The following is a 17,383-nucleotide window of genomic DNA, read 5'->3' on the forward strand; positions in this document are numbered from 1 at the left end:
CTTAAATTATGATTAGTACTATAACTATTAGCAACCATAGACATGTGGGTTAATTTGTTCATAATTTCAAGTTCAGACAAGCCATCTATATTCCATTCATATAATTTATCAGGAGAAACAGAAAATTGACTTAGATTATTTCGTTCTTCAAATTGAATGTCAGGTGGTGTAGGCTTAGGATACCAGTTTCTGGTTAGGCTAGTAGGATTAGTTAATTTCTTGACCTTTAGTTCAGTTTCTAATTCTAGGTTTTTAAACGCATTCTCAATTTTAGAGATATTACTAGACTCAACAGATTCTGTATTTGATTCAGACTCAGTGTCATACTGTGATTCTAAAAGGGCGGATGACCCTATGACTTTAACTCCAGATTTTTCAGGTTGTTCAGTTTTTAACTGCTTAATATATATATATATATATATATATATATATATATATATATATATATATAGACTGCCGGTTTCTTCCACCCACAATATCACTTCATATCATATAGTTCTTTATTTTTCAACACATCCGAAATCTCTGCTTTTAAATGGAGAAGCAAACAGCCATAGCCTCTTCTTGTCTCTTCCTTTTATACATCGCCACGTTTACAGGTTAGTGCTACAAAAACAAATATACATGTTCTTGATAATCATATATTAATTGTAGCCACAACTTATTATTTAGACAAAGAAAAATGTATTTATATTGTCATATTTACTCTTTGTCCCTTATTGCCTCTGATATATAATGGTAGAAGTTCTTGAAGCACATCATCAGCATCATCGTCATAATCGTCATGGTTCTATGAAGCTTTTTGTTTTCGGGGATTCGTATGCTGATACTGGAAATACTGGAAAATTCGTGTCTGCTTCATGGAAGGAACCTTATGGCATCAATTTTCCGGGAAAGCCAACTGGTCGATTTTCAGATGGTTTCGTGCTTACCGATTATATAGGTTCCTTTTCTTTCTCTCTTAAGAGTATTTTCCTCAGTCCAAAAATATATGTTAGATTATGAGTGTATGTTTGCCTCTATAGTTGAATTTTACTTTTTCTAGTATGTTTACATGTGAAATATTTGACAAGAAATTACTCTTCATAAATTATTTAAACATGGACAATCAAATATATATTATATAATTATTTTTAGGTCTATTTATTTGGAAAAATAAATTAAACCGTAACATGCATAAAATAAATTTTATAAAGTTAAAAAAAAAAACACAAAAAAGAATTTAGACAAGAAAATCAAATATATATCTTTGAATTTACGTATTCACCACTAGAGCAAAAACTATATTTACACCATTCGGAGATGTAAAGTGAATGCTAAAGTGGCTTTACACTCTCGAAAATACACCCCAAACTGTGTATGTTCTTACTACTAGATTGGGATTGAGAGTGCATGATTTGTTCTATATTTTAATTTGTAATTGCATTATTGTTTGTTCAAACCAAATTCTAAAAACAAAAAGAAAACAAGAAAAAAACCAATATTTTATTTTATTTTTATTTTGTTTTATGAAATGCCTCTCTGAGATGTTGCAATGTATTGCAGCTTCCTTTTTGGGCGTAGGCTCTCCAGTGCCTTACACATTGAGAAAATTTGTGAAGAAATCAAAACTAGAGTCTGGGATGAACTTTGCATATGGAGGGACAGGTGTTTTTGATACAGTGTTTGGTGGACCAAACTTGACCACCCAAATCGACTTTTTCCAACAGCTGCTTGAACAAAAACTCTATGGTACCAAAAACGACGTCGTTAACTCGTCCATTGCTCTCGTATCAGTTGCGGCGGGTAACGACTACGCTGCTTATTTTGGCAACCACACTGAGGTAAGTGGTTAGGCTAACTCTATCTGTTTGTTGACATGCATGCAATGTAGGCAAGTGGGAAAGCTTTTGTTTTTTCTTTAATAATTTAAGTGAGACATGTGTACAACACATGATTTTCCTTAATAGATTCTGTAACAGAGTTAACATATGGAGCCAAATCATGGATTTTAAAAATACAAATTTATAAATAAACCCAATACTAGACATGTATTTATAAAAAAATTCAAGCACTATTTAAACATAGAAACGCACCCAAAATCAACCCCAAAGTCAACTTTTTGGGTGTGTTTATAAATGGGTTTTGAGTGTGTGTAATGATGAGTTTTGAGTGTGTTTATATGTTTAAATAGTGCTTGGGTTTTTTTATAATTTCAACCCCCATTTTGGGTGTTTTAGTGAAACTCCCTTTTAAAAAATCGAGATGACATCTCTTAAGTTTTTCTTTAATGTAAAAAAATGAAAAATAACGTATGAGTTCATGTGATATTTCTAAAATTTTACTTAACTATTATTATACCGCGTAAGTATCGTATGTTCCTTGTCAATAATAACCAGATGTCATTGATAACATGGGCATTCATAGAGCGTTGGAACGCTTAAAGAAAACTCATATAACCATTGTTCTCAAATGTTTTTGAACTATGATATATCATTTTAGGGTTCATAGCATGGCCACAAATATACATTATACATACATGATATATTGCATTGTGAGGTGACTTGATACTAACTTGATGGCACTCGTATCTTCCAAATGACAGGATTTCGCAGCGGCCACCAAATCTATTATTAAGCAGCTTGCTGTGGATATAGAGCGTATACATGGGTTGGGAGTGAGAAAAATAGCTGTTACAGCACTAGGGCCCCTGGGATGTCTGCCCCGCATGACTTCATTTCTTTCATATCAGAATTGTAGTGAAGTTGCCAATTTGGTTTCAATTTTCCATAACCAGATTTTGCGTCAAAAAGTTGAAGAGTTGAACAAGGAGACTAAGAAATCTTCATTTGTAATCTTGGATCTTTATAACGCATCTCTGTCTGCAATTATGCTCCCAAAACACCATCAAGGTAATTAATTAATTAACTCTTTGTAATGAACTGTAATTTTGTCCTTTCTACTAGCTAGTATTACTTTCGGATATGTCACATTTAGTCATCATGTTGCTCACCACTTTTCTAATAGAGGTCGGTACCGCTTATGTGGATCCCCCTCATCTGTATGTAAGGTGGTCAAGAAATGTGAACTCATGTACTACTTGAACTCGTTTTCGGATAGCAGGATACTCGACACTCCAGATTAATCGACTGAAGCCATGTTGTGTTGGGGTGAGCAAGGAATACTCATGTGGGAGTGTGGATGAGAGTGGAGCAAAGAAGTACATTGTATGTGATAAGCCCAAACTTTCTTTCTTTTGGGACACGATTCACCCTTCGTAGAATGGCTGGCATGAAGTTTATTCCGCTATAAAATCTTCTCTTCGTCAATTGTATTTGTGATTTATTGTGTAGTTTAAATATTGGCCCTAGAGGGTTGGTTTACCCAATATATCATAATGATATAAGAGACTAATATGTGGTTGGATTGCTTGATAATTTATCAACTTCTTTGCATGAGAGAAGTACTAATTAAGTACAAATAGTGTGATTTTAACCTAGCTAGAGTTAGAAGTCAGCAGATAAGATATAAAGTTATCTATATAAAACCTTAATTAGCATCCACGCTTAATAAATATGCATTCGCATATCTTCTTTGTGTATTAAAAAAAAAAAAAAATTGAAAACACATCCACAACAAGCTACAGTGACAGTCAGAGTCGACTTGGGGGTGGGCGAGAGGGGCCTTGGCCATGGGCCTCCAATTAAGGGGCCCCAAATTTATATATATATATATATATATACTATTGTCCAATTTATTATTATAATAATAAAAAACAGAAACAACACTCGATTAAATTAGGTTCCTTCGTTTCCTCTTCCCATAAGATTTTGTCTTTTCCCATGCAGAAGCAGAAACAACATGTGCTTGAGGAAGACGATTCCTCTCCTAGTTAGTTTCTCCATGGAAGAACTCTATTTAATCCACCCATCTCATAATAATCCACCACCATATTTTTCTCCGTTTTCCCCATCTCTCTTCAATCCACCCATTATTTTCAGTTTCCCTCATCATTTTTTTCTCATATCATATTGTGACCCTAAGAATCAATCTCATACTAAAAAGCTCACAAATTGTCTTTGAGATTGATGGTGACCAAGAGGGGCGGAACATGAGTATATTTGTTCCTATCCATCAAACTATTTTTTCAATTTCCAAATTATACACAGACAATGACTTTGCTGTTAAGAGACTTAGACTCTGCTTTATAATTGACCAGGTAGGATTATGCTCTATAATTGTTTATCGTAAAATCCTTATTTACGCACTCTATGCTCTACGTAAAATCATTTTATTTGTTGCTTTTTTTTGCAATTGTATACTAAGGGAAGGGGCCTCATTTAGTTTATCGCCCATGGCCACCCAAAAGTCAGGACCAACCTTGGTGACAATGTAATGTACTTTCGAATTCCACATTGTCTTAGTTAAGCTAAAATGAAGTATTTCAACATGTCTTATTGAATAGATTAACTGTTCAGTTATTTGAGTTCCATACTAGGTTAATATACAATTAGATTAATATTTTACAATTTACTAGTATATTAGGGGACATATCATGCCTATTGATATATATATATATATATATATATATTCTTTTGCCAAAGTTAAGAAGGGGATGGGGGTTTTCTTAGACACAATGCCAATGTGTCATGCGGGTTCTTTAACCTAAGGAAAGCAGCGTGTAATGACAATGTTAAGGTATCTCAACAAGAACAAGAAAAAGAAAAAAGAAAAGTCAGTAGGATAGCTAAGACCTTAGATAAAGAAAAAAAAAAGACGATTACCACGGGTCTCTTTAACAACCATTCCAAGATTGAATCGAAGATCGGGACCAATATCATCTATGGTATTATCGAAAGAGGACAAAGGACGGCCAAGGACCAAGAACAGTCTATTTCATGTGCTATCAAGAATGAAAAGGACGGGAATGAGCAGAAATTGCGGGATACTATAGAGATAGATGGCTATGAGACTAGCATAGCCCTCATCAGACAGTTGAGGGGGTAGCCCATAACTTAGTTTCCCCTCTAGATCATTGATTCGGGAAAAGATTTCCTTCCTTTCACTTCGACTATTCTTGTCTCTAGAGGTCTTGACGATACCCCTCTGGAGAACTGCCTAGGCCCAGTCATAGGATCGGGTTTGACTATACGGACTTGTAAACTTAAATGAGCAGCGTGAAAACTTCACCAAAAGCTTGATGACCTAGTGTAGCCCAGAATTTGCCAGGACTATTCCAGTGAGTCCTCCTATAGTGAACAAAAATATGAACCCTACAGCAAATAACATAGGTCTACTAGTCTGCAAGTTAATACCCTTTTTCATTGGACTAGGCACCGTTAGCATGATGCCTATTTATCTTAGTTGTAGTATCTTTGTGGTAAGAAGGGGTCGCTTGAACAAAGGTATGATTTGGTTATTGAGGCCTATCCAAGTACAGTAGTGTTTTAGGGTTTAGGGTGAGGTACATCATAAATATTTTTAGGGTTTAAACCCTAAGCTACATCATAATAATTAAGGAGTGAGCAAAATTGGATTTAAAAAAATGATAATTTATAAATGACGGAATTTAAATTGAAGGAAATTAATGTTCTAGAATTTGTAAAGTTTCTTGTTGGGATGACGGAATTAAAATACCGAATTTAGCCTTTATTTGTAAAGTTATCTTTTTTAAAAACTCAATTTATCTTGAAATTTGAGAAATAAGTACTTTTAGATAGAATTTAAAGTTGGGATTTATGTCAATATTCCATTTTTTTTTCACAGGGATTTCTAAATTTCTAATTTTTTTAATCCAAACACGAGAATTGATTCATGCCAATTTAGAAATTTTGACTTTTATAAAAATTCCAAATTTATTTCCTTCATTCAAACACACTGTTATAGAATTAATGTCGAGAAAATATGAAATGAGAAAAGATACAAAAAAAACTTTCCAAGTGCTGCAACGAAATTGTTGGGTGTCATAAATGTTTTCCATCTTTTATAGAACGGAAAATGAAAATGACACTAAAGTCACCACAATTAATAAATATTCAAACAAAAAAAAAATCCGTTTTTTTCTTTTCCTTTTCTAAGCTGTAAAAACCTATTGCTATTAAGCAGGGTACATTGTATCATAACCATAGGTAAGAACGCCAGTGGCTTTTTCTTTTCATTTTTTTCCTTTCAAGACACCCAAAAATCTCTGCTTTCAAATGGAGAAGCAAACCACCATCGCCTCTTCTTGTCTCTTCCTTTTATACATCACCACTTTTACAGGTTAGTTCTTCATAACTAAATATATATATGTTCTTGATATCAGTCTTTATATTTTTTTTAGACAAAAGAAAATTGTATTTATTTGTCCTTTTTATTGCTTTTGATATATGGTGGCAGAAGTTCTTGAAGCTCATCATCACCTTCATCAGCACAACATTCATGGCTCTGTGAAACTTTTCGTCTTCTGGGACTCATATGTTGATACTGGGAATATCAGAAAATCTGTGTCTCCTTCATGGAAGGAACCTTATGGGAAAACTTTTCCGGGAAAGCCGGCCGGCCGGTTTTCGAACGGTCGTGTCCTCACTGATTATATTGGTTTGTTTCCTTTCTTCCTCAAGAGTATTTTCCTCTTTACAAAAAATTATGTTAGTTTATGGGTGTAAATGTCATTTTATCCTCCATTAACTGTAGTTAAGTTGATGGACCAAAATGCGACAATGAGCATAATTAGGAGGCATAGTTCAATTTTGGTTTTTATAGTATGCTATGTGAAATATTTGACATGAATTTATTCGTCATATATTATTTAGATGTAGAAAATTTAAATATAATTGTGTTAGTAGTACTAGGTTGGGATCGTATTGGCGTAATTAATTTTTTTTTAATAGGGGAGCATGAATTTTAATTTGCTTGAATTATTGTTTAACCAAATCTTTTTGATACAAATGGAAATCTACTCTAAATTAATTGAATTTACGGAAAGGGGATTCAAATTTAGATACAAGGGACCGGACTCACTGCTCTAGCCAACTGGCTCAACCCAAGTCTGCATTGTTTAACAAAACTTTAAGAAAAAAAAGAACCAATTTTATTTTATTTGTTCCTCCTTGACGTGTTGCAAAATTGCAGCTTCCTTTTTGGGCATAAGATCTCCGGTGCCTTACGCATTGAGAAAATTCGTGAAGAAATCCAAACTAAAGTCTGGGATGAACTTTGCATTTGGAGGCACAGGTGTTTTCGATACATTGGTCAGTGGACCGAACTTGACCACCCAAATCGACTTTTTCGAACAATTGCTTCAACAAAAAGTATATGCCAAAAATGACGTCGTTAAATCGTCCATTGCTCTCGTATCAGTTGCGGGGAACGATTACGCTGCTCATTTTGGTAGACCAGGCAACGACACAAAGGTAAGTGGTTAATCTAATGGTTTTAGTGTCGCAAGTGCGTTTTGGTACAATGTTCTGATATTTAAATTTTTTGTTGCAATATAATTCCTCAATTCTATTAGCTTGTTCTTGTTTTGTAGTTGTTTATATTACTCTCTTGCATTGGTGTATTAACATTTCTTCTAAGTAACATCTAATATTAAAAGTTATTAACGTAATGGAATTTTTCTTCTAAAAAAATGATAGAAATGTCACTTGAGCTTATACACCAATTTCAATAATAATTTAGTGATAGCAGACAAATCATGGATTTTGAAAAATCAAAATGACATTTCTTTTTTTTTTTTTTTACAAGCGATAATCTACTCTAAATTAATATGTTGTTATTGTATTGTAATTATCATATGTCAGTAATCAATTATAACAAGATGTCATTGTTGAACAATAACATGATGCTTGTTTTTCTCTAGGAGTTATGTTTGTTTGTTTGTTTGTTTTGTTTTGTTTTGTTTTTTTAACATATATTTAAATTCAAGATTCCATCATTTTCTAGGGAACTTTAATCAAACACAAGATTATTAAAGGGGTTTAAATGTTTCCGAACTATGTGGGGTTCTTGGCATGTCCATAAATGCATACATGATATATTGAATTTTGAAGAGACTTTATACCAACTTGATCGCACTCGTTGTATTTTCCAAATGACAGGATTTGGCAATGTTCACTAAATCTATTATTAAGCAGCTTACTGTGGATTTGAAGCGTATACATGATTTGGGAGTGCAAAAAATAGCGGTTACAACAATAGAGCCCCTAGGATGTCTTCCCAGCATAACGTCCTTTCTTTCATATCAAAACTGCAATGAATTTGCCAATATGGCTTCAATGTTCCACAACGAGATTCTTCTTCAAAAGTTAGAAGAGTTGAACAAGGAGACAAAGAATTCGGCATTTGTCGACTTGGATCTCTATAATGCGTTTATATCTGCAGTGAAGCCCCCAAAACATCATCAAGGTAATAAATCCCTTTTCCGCGAACGCTAATTGATCCCTTCTACTTGTATTACTTTTGGATTTTGCTATTTGTTTTACATTTACTCATCACCTTGCTCACCATCTTTCTAATAAAGCAGGTACCATCCATATGGGTCCTTTTTAAATACGTCTATAAGGTGGTGGTCAATAAAGGTGGTCCTACTCATGTATATATGTCTATATTTGATCATATTCTTTCTTTAATAGCAGGATATTCGACATTCCACATTAACACACTAAAGCCATGTTGTGTTGGGGTGAGCAATGAATACTCATGCGGGAGTGTGGATCAGACTGGTGCAGAGAAGTACATTGTATGCGATAACCCTGATGTTTCTTTCTTTTGGGATACGGTACACCCTTCACAGAATGGTTGGCATGAAGTTTATGCCGCTATAAAACCTTCTCTTCATCAATTGTGTTCGTGATTTATAGTGTAGTTTAAACTTTGCCCCTAGAAGGTTGGATTGCATGAGAATTGATTAATGTTTTCTTTGAATATGAGAAGTAGTAATTAACTTCAAAAAATATGATTTTAATCGAACCTAGCTTAAATAAGAAAGAAAGTGATACTAGAAAACCTTAATGGGCTTCAACGCTCAATAAAATGCATTCGCAATCCATTGAAGAGGTTCACCATGAGAAAATTAATGTACATTCGAATGCCAATTTTTCTTAATAACTAATTGTGAATGAAGTGTGTTACAATATTGAACAGATGAGCTTTTTATTTGATTTATTTATTCATGCAATTAGATATTTAACAATTTATTAATATTTTAGGGCACATATCATGCCTATTGATCTGAGCTGCACTATCTCTGTGGTAAGTAAGGAAGGGGCTGCCAGAACAAAGGTTACAAACTCTAACAACTATCCCACACTAGGCCTTTTATACCCTGAAACTACATCTCTGTATAAGAATTCTATGTAACTTAAGAATTCTATGTAATTTTTAATTTCCTTCATTGAAATGGAGGGTACGTAGCAACACCAACAACTCAATCACTCAAAAATCACATTAGAAGGGATGGGTGAAAGGGAGGGGAGAGATGTAAAGGTTCTCCTATTCAACAATGTCTTCCAAATTGAAGAACAACACATACAAAGTTATACAATTTTTCATATACAATCAAGAATTTATATCCACCGTCTCACTTTCTTGTCAAATATCCCTCCTCCATATGTAGAAATGAAAATCTCAACAAGAAGGGGAAATTGCATCCAAATAAATAAGGTGACTGGAACGCTGGCAAGGAAAATGATTGGAATGACAATCCATAGTCTTTCACGAAGCATAAGGAAAAGAGCAGAACAAAAGGCAACCATCATGGAAGCGATGGAGATCAAGAGTGTTGAAAGGCCGATTATCATCTTTGTGGGTAAGGATTTTAGGAAATCGTCTTCTGCATATCGTGATGTAAGGATTCCCAAAAACATTAACACTGAAGTTGTGGAAGAAAAGAGCGATATAGCATCTGAAACTATAAAAAACATAAACATCTTTTCATCTAAGAACAAGGGAAAGCCTGTTCCTCCATTGTTTCCGCCAGGCACCGTGAAGGCTGCAGCAAACATGATGGTAATAGTGAGAGCACCTACAACTGTACAAGAGGTTGCTGTATCTTTCATCCACTTTTCTCCTTCTTCCTTCAATTTATTATGGTTCTGGGTAAATAGTTCATGGGGTCTCATACCCTGTTTATTGAAAGCTCCCACTCCCGAGGGTAAAACTACAAGACTTTTCACCTCCTGCATTTCATTAAACATATAAACCTCAAGTTCGTTGTGGTTAGCCGGTAAGTAACTCTAGAATCACTGCTTTCATGGAAGGCAACATAACATATGAAAGAAATACCACAAGGAGCATTGTTGACCACAACGTAATAAAACTTGTCAGGATTTCACTGTTGTTTACTTGTTTACTACCTACTTTTCCATGAGGCAAGTCAAATTTTTGTAGTTACTAAATATTAGTTTGTTGGGATCTCACCTCGTGCATTTCATTAAACAAAACCTTTCAATAGGAGAAAACAAAACATAACAAGCTCCTGAGGAGTTTTGTAAAATTATTAGACATAAACAAACTAAAAAGTAGAGCCACTTGACTGTATCCTCCCTGACATATCAAAGAGAGCCATAGCACCATACTGGCTAAACCTGAACCCTACGCAGCCCAGCAGCATCCCCGCCTTGTGGCTCCAAACCCATGTCAAACGCTGAGAACTGGAGCCAAATCCTTGTGGGTACATGGCCAAAAGACAACAACTGTCACGACAACAACTGATTCCACGCCAGAAAACCAAAAAACAAAAACTGGAAAGCTGCGCGGAAGAACTGGGAGGGGGAGTGGAGGAAGGAGAGGGAAGGAGGGAGGCCACCAACCCACAAGAGGGCGGCGACATGGGTTTTCTTTTTTCTTATCCTTAGTGTTTTAAATAGCTCTTAAATTTTCTCTTGTTCGCCTGTTAATATAATAAACGTGAAATCTACTCTAAATTAATTGAATTTTAACCTACGTTTCCCAACTTGAAATAAAAGAACATTTTAACCTTATCAAATATGCCTTACAGTATTTCTTGGCATATCAAATATGTGGGCGTGGTGTCACATTTTTAACCTTTGAATGAATTTTATAATACATGTTTAGAATAAAAACAAGTAGATCGTAGCAGAGAAAAACGTTTTCATGAGTCCGAACTGCCTCCTTCCCAAAATCATTCAACCAGACCGCAAAACCTCCTATCCTCTCATCTAGTGTTCCCACCTCACTTTCCATATGGCACCTCAACTACACTAGAAAGCCCTACCAACCTAATACTGCCACTAGTTTCATCGACAACATATCAACCCACAACCACATTTACAAGCTACCACTCCAGCACCTAATATCCCACAACACAACTAGCTCTAAATACAATTAATTTACAAGAAAGATATAGAATGAAGATATCTAACCTTGAACCATTGTCTTTCTCTCTGCATTTGCAAGGCTGCACCTGAAATACGATCAAGTTTTTCTGTTGGAGATAGCATCCCTGCAAGATGTAGCATATCATTTCCAGAAGCATCTGCAAATGTTGCAATAAGATTTCTTTGACCAACCCCATATATGAGGCTATATACTTTTTCCTGGCGACGCTCAACTGCATATTGAAATATGTTCCTTCCCATTGAATTGGGTTGCCACAATATATCCGGATCTACTTTACCTAAATGAATAACGAACTCAATAATCCCAGTTTGTACAGCTCGGAATAGTGCTCTATAGACAAGGCCTTCTATCATGTCTTGAGTGTCTAGATCTTTTATCACTTCACACATGTAATCCAAAATATCCAAGGATCGAGCATGGATCAATTTCATTTCACATATGCGGTTGATTCCTAGGTTGATGTTGGAAAAAATGTTACAACCGGTTTTTGTAGAAATAAAATACGTTGATAGAGTTTAAATAAGTGGAGGAGAAAACCAATGTACAAAGACACCTACAAATAAAGATGGAAAAGAATGTTTGCATATATACCTAAAAGCTTGTGGAGGCTTGAAGAAGGCCCTTGCGTTAAACCGAAGACTGCAATGCAAATACAATTTATGAATGTGCTTTGCTATATGATTCCCAGCTTCTTATTAAGATTTTAGTTCTTGTTTATGAGCGTACTAGAACCAATTTCTTTTTGTGGCAAACTATGCCATGATCAACTTCTTATCAAATAGATGTTTGAAAAAAAAACAAAAAAACCATATAGCTAGGGTTTCAAGATCTAGCAAACCTGAGAAACTGATATTTTGGTTGCCCAGTTTCTCTTCTAGATTTTCAACATTGACGCGAACATCATGGATGGCAGGAGGATGTTGTATGTGTATACCTATAAAGAAAAGAGAACAAAGCTCAGTCAATATAATAAATAAATATTTTTTTTGGACATGTAAGATCAATTTCAATAACTATTATCTTTTGTGATAATAGATGTTAAACAAATAAATGGACCATTATGGTAGGGCCCTCCGTGTAATGTGATCCAATGATTGAAATCTTTATTAATGGTGTAGATGAACTGTCAGCAAAATATATTAATGGCGTAGATGAACTGTTAGCAAAATATATATGGGATATAATGAATTTGATAGTAGCAAGAGAAAAAAGAGTGTATTACTAACCATCATAGATCCACTTTTCCCAGAATTTGAGCCGTGTGCCGCTCGGAAATGCAGAACGGACATAAGCCAAATCAAATATTGGGGATCCTCCCCACTGATTTTTAGCAATTACCAATTGTGGGCAACGCTGAAGTAATTCCCACGCAATATCTATATTAGAGAAAATCAGAACTGTGAAAGTTAAAAGCTTGAGTAATAAATGAGTAAATAATGTAAGGGGCTCGTAGCTCAAGTGTTTAAGAACAGATACCCAATGTCCTGTATTCGAGTCCCCTACCCCAATATTGCTTGTATAAAATAAATAAATAATTTGGGTTTGGGTTGGTTGAGAGTTCTACCAAATTGTTTGGCAAGGAAACAAAAGGAAACAAGTCCAGCGCCATAAGGGCCATTCTCTGGCATTAAGTCTTGGATCGGAGTGAGGGTGTAGAGATAACGAACGATATCCCATAAGTCTAACTTAGCAGCAAAGAGAATTGGTGTCAGACCGTGGGACTCTTCAACAATGCCAAGTAGTTTCTTGTTCTTTTTAACCATGCATTCAACCATTTTGAGATTTAATCTTGCAGCAATATGAAGAGCTGTCCAAGTACCATCTTGCATTTCCAAGTCTTCCGGTGTCATCAACTGAACCAACTCTTCCACAATATGCTCATGTCCGAACTTGGTTGCAATGTGAAGAGCTGTCCCTCCTGTTGAAAATCTTGCTCTTATTGCATTGGGATCTCGGGTAAGAAATTCCTTCGCTTTACGCCAATCACCGAGCTTAACAGCAGCGAAGAAAGGTTGATACGGATCATGCTTGGCAGCAATTGCAGCATCTGTCGAGTATATATATGTTTGGACATTAATGCTTCTCTGTTTACCATTGTTATATCAAAATAACAACTCTAAACTAAAATCATATCATCCTTGTTTTAGTAGGCTGAATAAAGTTGATACAAAGCTTTTCTAATTTGGAAAACAGGTTGATAATATGTTTTCAAATTTAGTCTTTGCGAGGATGGAGAACAGTTTAAGAAGTTGCTAGAAGTAAACTGGAAATCATACCATCCTTGTTCTATCACCCTTAAAATCATACCATCTTTGTTTTACTATATGTTGAATAATTTTGGCCCTTGATATTGTCTAATAAACTACTACTACTACTTTTAACAATATACCTGGGTTGGATGATGAGTTTGCAGACTGAACAAATGAATTAATTAGGAGTGATGGTTGCGGCATGAGCTTTTCGGCCAAAGTATCCCAAGCAATTTTGGCTGAACTAATTTCCTTAATCATCGAAAAAGCATCAGGCCCGCACGAAATTTGGATCGTATGTAAAGCTGTTGCATTCTTCTTCCTCCAGGCCTTGAACTGATCATCAGCTTCTGCTTCTTGTTCTGGTGGAGGTTCAGCTGTAGCCTCTACTACTTCCCAAAGGTCTTCAGCCACCAAATAATTTTTAACCAATGCACTCCAATGCTCATAGTTATCTTTGTTAAGAACTTCGACAACAATTGCATCAGCAGGAACCACAGTTTTCACCATTCTTACTGCTCTTCACAACCAGATATGAACGGCCGAAAGCTGACCAGGCTTGCTATTTTTGTTGTTTTATATTTAGGTCTCAGATAAAATTTTACAACTCAGCTAGAAGAGTGAAGGATCACATCTTAAAGTAGTGTGGTTGAGTGCATTGGTGAATTAAGAATCAGGCATTTATTCTTTAAGTACTTATAATTACATTCCTTCCTTTTCTTTCTCTTTTATATCTGGAGAGTATCACGAGTATACTAATATTCCATCTCTTACGTATACCCAAAGAAATTAAAAGAAAAAACGAAAAAAATCACGAAAACTTCGAGGACTAATGATTATTGCTCTATAAGCCTCTGAAATTATCATATATGTCAGTAACTAAAGTTGTGCTTATAAATTCCAGAGCTCTTCTATATTCATGTCTTAAGGAGGACACACATTAAGAAAAACGGAGTTTCCAGAGAATTTTCAACCCCAATCCCCCGCATGAATGAATATGATCAGCAACGAGGGTGAAGGCTGTTAAATATATCAAGTTTTTACACGCCAAGAATCATAGAAAACGATCAAGAGATTGAAGTCTACCAAGAAATGATAGAATTACAAACAGAACATTGTCTTTCAATTGGATAAGTTTCTTATGAGGAGGGGAATTGCGTCCATCGAATTAATTATATGTGGTTTCTTATTAGATGGAAACCAATTATATATAGACATGGCAAGCAAATACATGGAGAAACAAGTTCAAGGAATTTAGGAATTTTTCTGAGGGTGGGCTAATATTTTTTTCTTCACATTATATATAAATAAACATCAAATTAAACACAAATTATCAAACATCAAACAAACATTCAAGGGCGGAACCATGAATTTTTTAATGGGTGGCTTAGTTAAAGTTATTAGCTTAAAATCTATTGACATTTTTTTTCTGGTACTAACAGTTTGTAACACCCCGACCCCGCTTATTTTCCTATTTAATTTAATTAAGGGAAAATATTAAATTACTCCTGGGTTAAGGGTGATTTTGGTCACTTTCTTATCCGGGAAGATTTTGGGACCGTGAGTGGTGTGGCTGCGTAGGTGGTACTGAGACGAAACCGTAGACAGGCGGTAGGCTTGAATCGGAGATTTAACGAAGTTTTGGCGATCAAAACTTGTTCGGTGGCAGAACCGTAATTATTTCGAAGTCAGTTTGGGGTAAAAATCAGATTTTCACATTTACCCCTCACTTTCTCTCTCTTCCTCCCGCGTCTTCTTCTTCTCCTTGCGATTTTTCCCTTCCCGTCACTGTTCACCGATCGGAAACCACCACACACCGCCACCTCCGACCACCCCGTCCGTGAGACCGGTCCGTTCGAACCGCAGACCTCTCCCTCTCTCTTCCCAGCGTACGGAAACCCTCGGGACTCGCGAAAAATGCAGAATCGTGGGCCAGGCCAGTGGAACTTCCAGCCGCTCGATCTCTCACCTCCAGCCACCATTTCCGACGGGTAAGGTGAGGTTTCTCATCCTTTTTGTGTGTTCTAGCTGGCTGTGGGATAGGTTTTGATAGATTTGCAGGTTAATTCTCGAATTGGAAATCTAGGTTTTGGCCGGATTTCAATTTGAAATTCCGGCCACTTGCCGTCCGAATTGGACGTTGCCGTAGTTGAAAAAGTTGCTCCATTCTTCGAGTAGTATCTAGGATTAGAAGGGTGAGCGTTGGTGTGGAGATTTTCCGTCGCCGGAAACTTCTCTACACACCCGCGCTGCCGGCGCGTGTGGCGGCGCGTGGGCAAGGTGGGTGAAGTTGTTTTTCGTCCTGTTGAGATCCTTAGGTTGTCACGAGTGCGTAGGATTTCGCGGATCTCAATTTGGATATCGTTTGACTATCGAACGGATTTCGCATATTGTGCGTTATCCGGGTTCGATAAGTTCTGACCGTTGGATCGTTTCCAAATTGAAGTATGTTGATCTAGGAATTCTTAGAAACTTGTAGGAATTCGCGGATCGTGAATTGGAGCCCCGGATGTTCCGATTCAATAATGTGAAGTTTAGGGAAATCGCGATCACCGTGCGATTGGGAAGCGAATTCCAATCTGTAACGGACCTAGGATGTTCCTTTGGGCGTGGCGCAGGGAACTTGGGGATTTAAGTATTTCCTTTCGTGAATTTCCGTTTTGGAAGTACGTGATGTTAATCAAGGATTTGTATCTTGGAATAGGTACTTCGGTTGATCACTCGCAGCAGGCGGGACCCTCACGGGGCCGGGCAGCTTGGGATTACTTGTGAGTGGACTTTGTTTTAAGCATATGCATGGTTTTTAATTATGAAAGTTTTGTGCATATACTTTAAATGATGGTGACTTTGATTTAATAAGTCTTTGGTAGATGATTTGAATATGTTTATATATCTTGGATATATATATTTTGAATATGAACATATATATTTGAGTATGATGATTATGTTGATATGGATTTTGGGATGGCTATCTATATTGTCTATGTATAGAGTATGAGAGGTTGTTGTGGTGAGATTGTGGAAAGATAGGAGTTTGATGGATGGTTGTGAGATGTATGAGTATGGTAGGTGAGTACCATTCCCTAGTTACTAGGCTTCCCACACACGTCGTTGGCAGTGCCGGTGGGGTGGGAAGGCCATGAGATTACGGGTCTCACACATGGCGTTGGCAGTGCGGTGTGTGAGACACTTTCCATACGTGTCGTTGGCGATGCGGCGTATGGGGAGAGTATGTATATTGCTTGAGTATCATCACACACGTCGTTGGCAGTGCCGGTGGGGTGATGATACTGTCTGCGCGCGTAGGACTTGTTATGAGATTTGTGAGCTACACGTGTCGTTGGCGTGCCGGCGTGTGAGCTATGGAGTTCCGTCCCCCGGTTGGACTACTCATCCCTGGACGCGGGTTAGTGTTCGGAAATCCTGCGTACTAGCTAACAATCCCCCGGTTGGATTGTCTCCCCGGTACATTAGTTTGGAGAGGAGTATATTGTATATTAGAGTCTTAGCTATATATATATATATTTATATATGGGTATTTACGGGTTGATGTGAGTTGCATATATTTTGGGAAATGAGTTGTGGACTTGAGTTGTGGAGATGTTTTGGACTTTGGGATTTTTGTGTTTGAGTTTTGGTTTCTGAATTGTGAAACTGCATGCTAGAGCATTATTTTTACATGGTGGGGTTACTATGTTGTTTTAAAGTGAAACTTTATTTCTGTCCACTCACATCTTTTGTTTTGCGCCCCAGACTAGTTGCTCTGAAGGCATTCGAGCAAGTCACGAGCTCGAACTTGTAAATCTGTTAAT

At 36.4% G+C, this 17,383-nt stretch overlaps 3 protein-coding genes across 3 annotated transcripts; 2 read left to right on the plus strand and 1 right to left on the minus strand.

Annotated features, from left to right (window-relative positions):
• Positions 1 to 499: 499 nt before the first annotated feature.
• LOC107880131 (GDSL esterase/lipase At5g03610-like) lies at positions 500 to 3,352 on the plus strand. The gene is made up of 5 exons (XM_089052093.1): positions 500 to 599; positions 743 to 943; positions 1,546 to 1,823; positions 2,585 to 2,891; positions 3,103 to 3,352. Exons 1-5 carry the CDS (start codon positions 536 to 538, stop codon positions 3,258 to 3,260), a joined length of 1,008 nt encoding a protein of 335 aa, XP_088908219.1. The 5' UTR covers positions 500 to 535; the 3' UTR covers positions 3,261 to 3,352.
• A 2,824-nt stretch (positions 3,353 to 6,176) lies between these two features.
• Positions 6,177 to 8,815, plus strand: LOC103331188 (GDSL esterase/lipase At5g03610-like). The gene is made up of 5 exons (XM_089052094.1): positions 6,177 to 6,238; positions 6,350 to 6,558; positions 7,093 to 7,373; positions 8,061 to 8,367; positions 8,598 to 8,815. Exons 1-5 carry the CDS (start codon positions 6,177 to 6,179, stop codon positions 8,813 to 8,815), a joined length of 1,077 nt encoding a protein of 358 aa, XP_088908220.1.
• A 623-nt stretch (positions 8,816 to 9,438) lies between these two features.
• On the minus strand, positions 9,439 to 14,187 carry LOC107881117 (uncharacterized). Its single transcript, XM_089052092.1, has 7 exons — positions 13,712 to 14,187; positions 12,887 to 13,369; positions 12,549 to 12,698; positions 12,161 to 12,256; positions 11,914 to 11,961; positions 11,346 to 11,773; positions 9,439 to 10,139 (listed from the first exon to the last, which is right to left on the minus strand). The coding sequence occupies exons 1-7, from the start codon at positions 14,079 to 14,081 to the stop codon at positions 9,528 to 9,530; spliced, it is 2,187 nt and encodes a 728-aa protein (XP_088908218.1). The 5' UTR covers positions 14,082 to 14,187; the 3' UTR covers positions 9,439 to 9,527.
• Between the last annotated feature and the right edge of the window lie 3,196 nt (positions 14,188 to 17,383).

Source organism: Prunus mume, linkage group LG5 (genome assembly GCF_029339155.1).
Source record: "Prunus mume cultivar Tortuosa linkage group LG5, ASM2933915v1, whole genome shotgun sequence".
Classification (NCBI taxonomy): domain Eukaryota; kingdom Viridiplantae; phylum Streptophyta; class Magnoliopsida; order Rosales; family Rosaceae; genus Prunus; species Prunus mume.

Excerpts from the sequence above, each read along its gene's own strand:
- LOC107880131 (XM_089052093.1), top strand. The coding sequence starts at position 536 with ATGGAGAAGCAAACAGCCATAGCCTCTTCTTGTCTCTTCCTTTTATAC. Across the intron at positions 600-742 it reads ATACATCGCCACGTTTACAG|AAGTTCTTGAAGCACATCAT; the intron begins GTTAGTGCTACA and ends ATATAATGGTAG. Across the intron at positions 944-1,545 it reads CGTGCTTACCGATTATATAG|CTTCCTTTTTGGGCGTAGGC; the intron begins GTTCCTTTTCTT and ends AATGTATTGCAG.
- LOC103331188 (XM_089052094.1), top strand. The coding sequence starts at position 6,177 with ATGGAGAAGCAAACCACCATCGCCTCTTCTTGTCTCTTCCTTTTATAC. Across the intron at positions 6,239-6,349 it reads TTATACATCACCACTTTTAC|GGTGGCAGAAGTTCTTGAAG; the intron begins AGGTTAGTTCTT and ends CTTTTGATATAT. Across the intron at positions 6,559-7,092 it reads TGTCCTCACTGATTATATTG|CTTCCTTTTTGGGCATAAGA; the intron begins GTTTGTTTCCTT and ends GCAAAATTGCAG.
- LOC107881117 (XM_089052092.1), bottom strand. The coding sequence starts at position 14,081 with ATGGTGAAAACTGTGGTTCCTGCTGATGCAATTGTTGTCGAAGTTCTT. Across the intron at positions 11,962-12,160 it reads CCAAAATATCAGTTTCTCAG|TCTTCGGTTTAACGCAAGGG; the intron begins GTTTGCTAGATC and ends TTTGCATTGCAG. Across the intron at positions 11,774-11,913 it reads AAGCCTCCACAAGCTTTTAG|GAATCAACCGCATATGTGAA; the intron begins GTATATATGCAA and ends ACATCAACCTAG.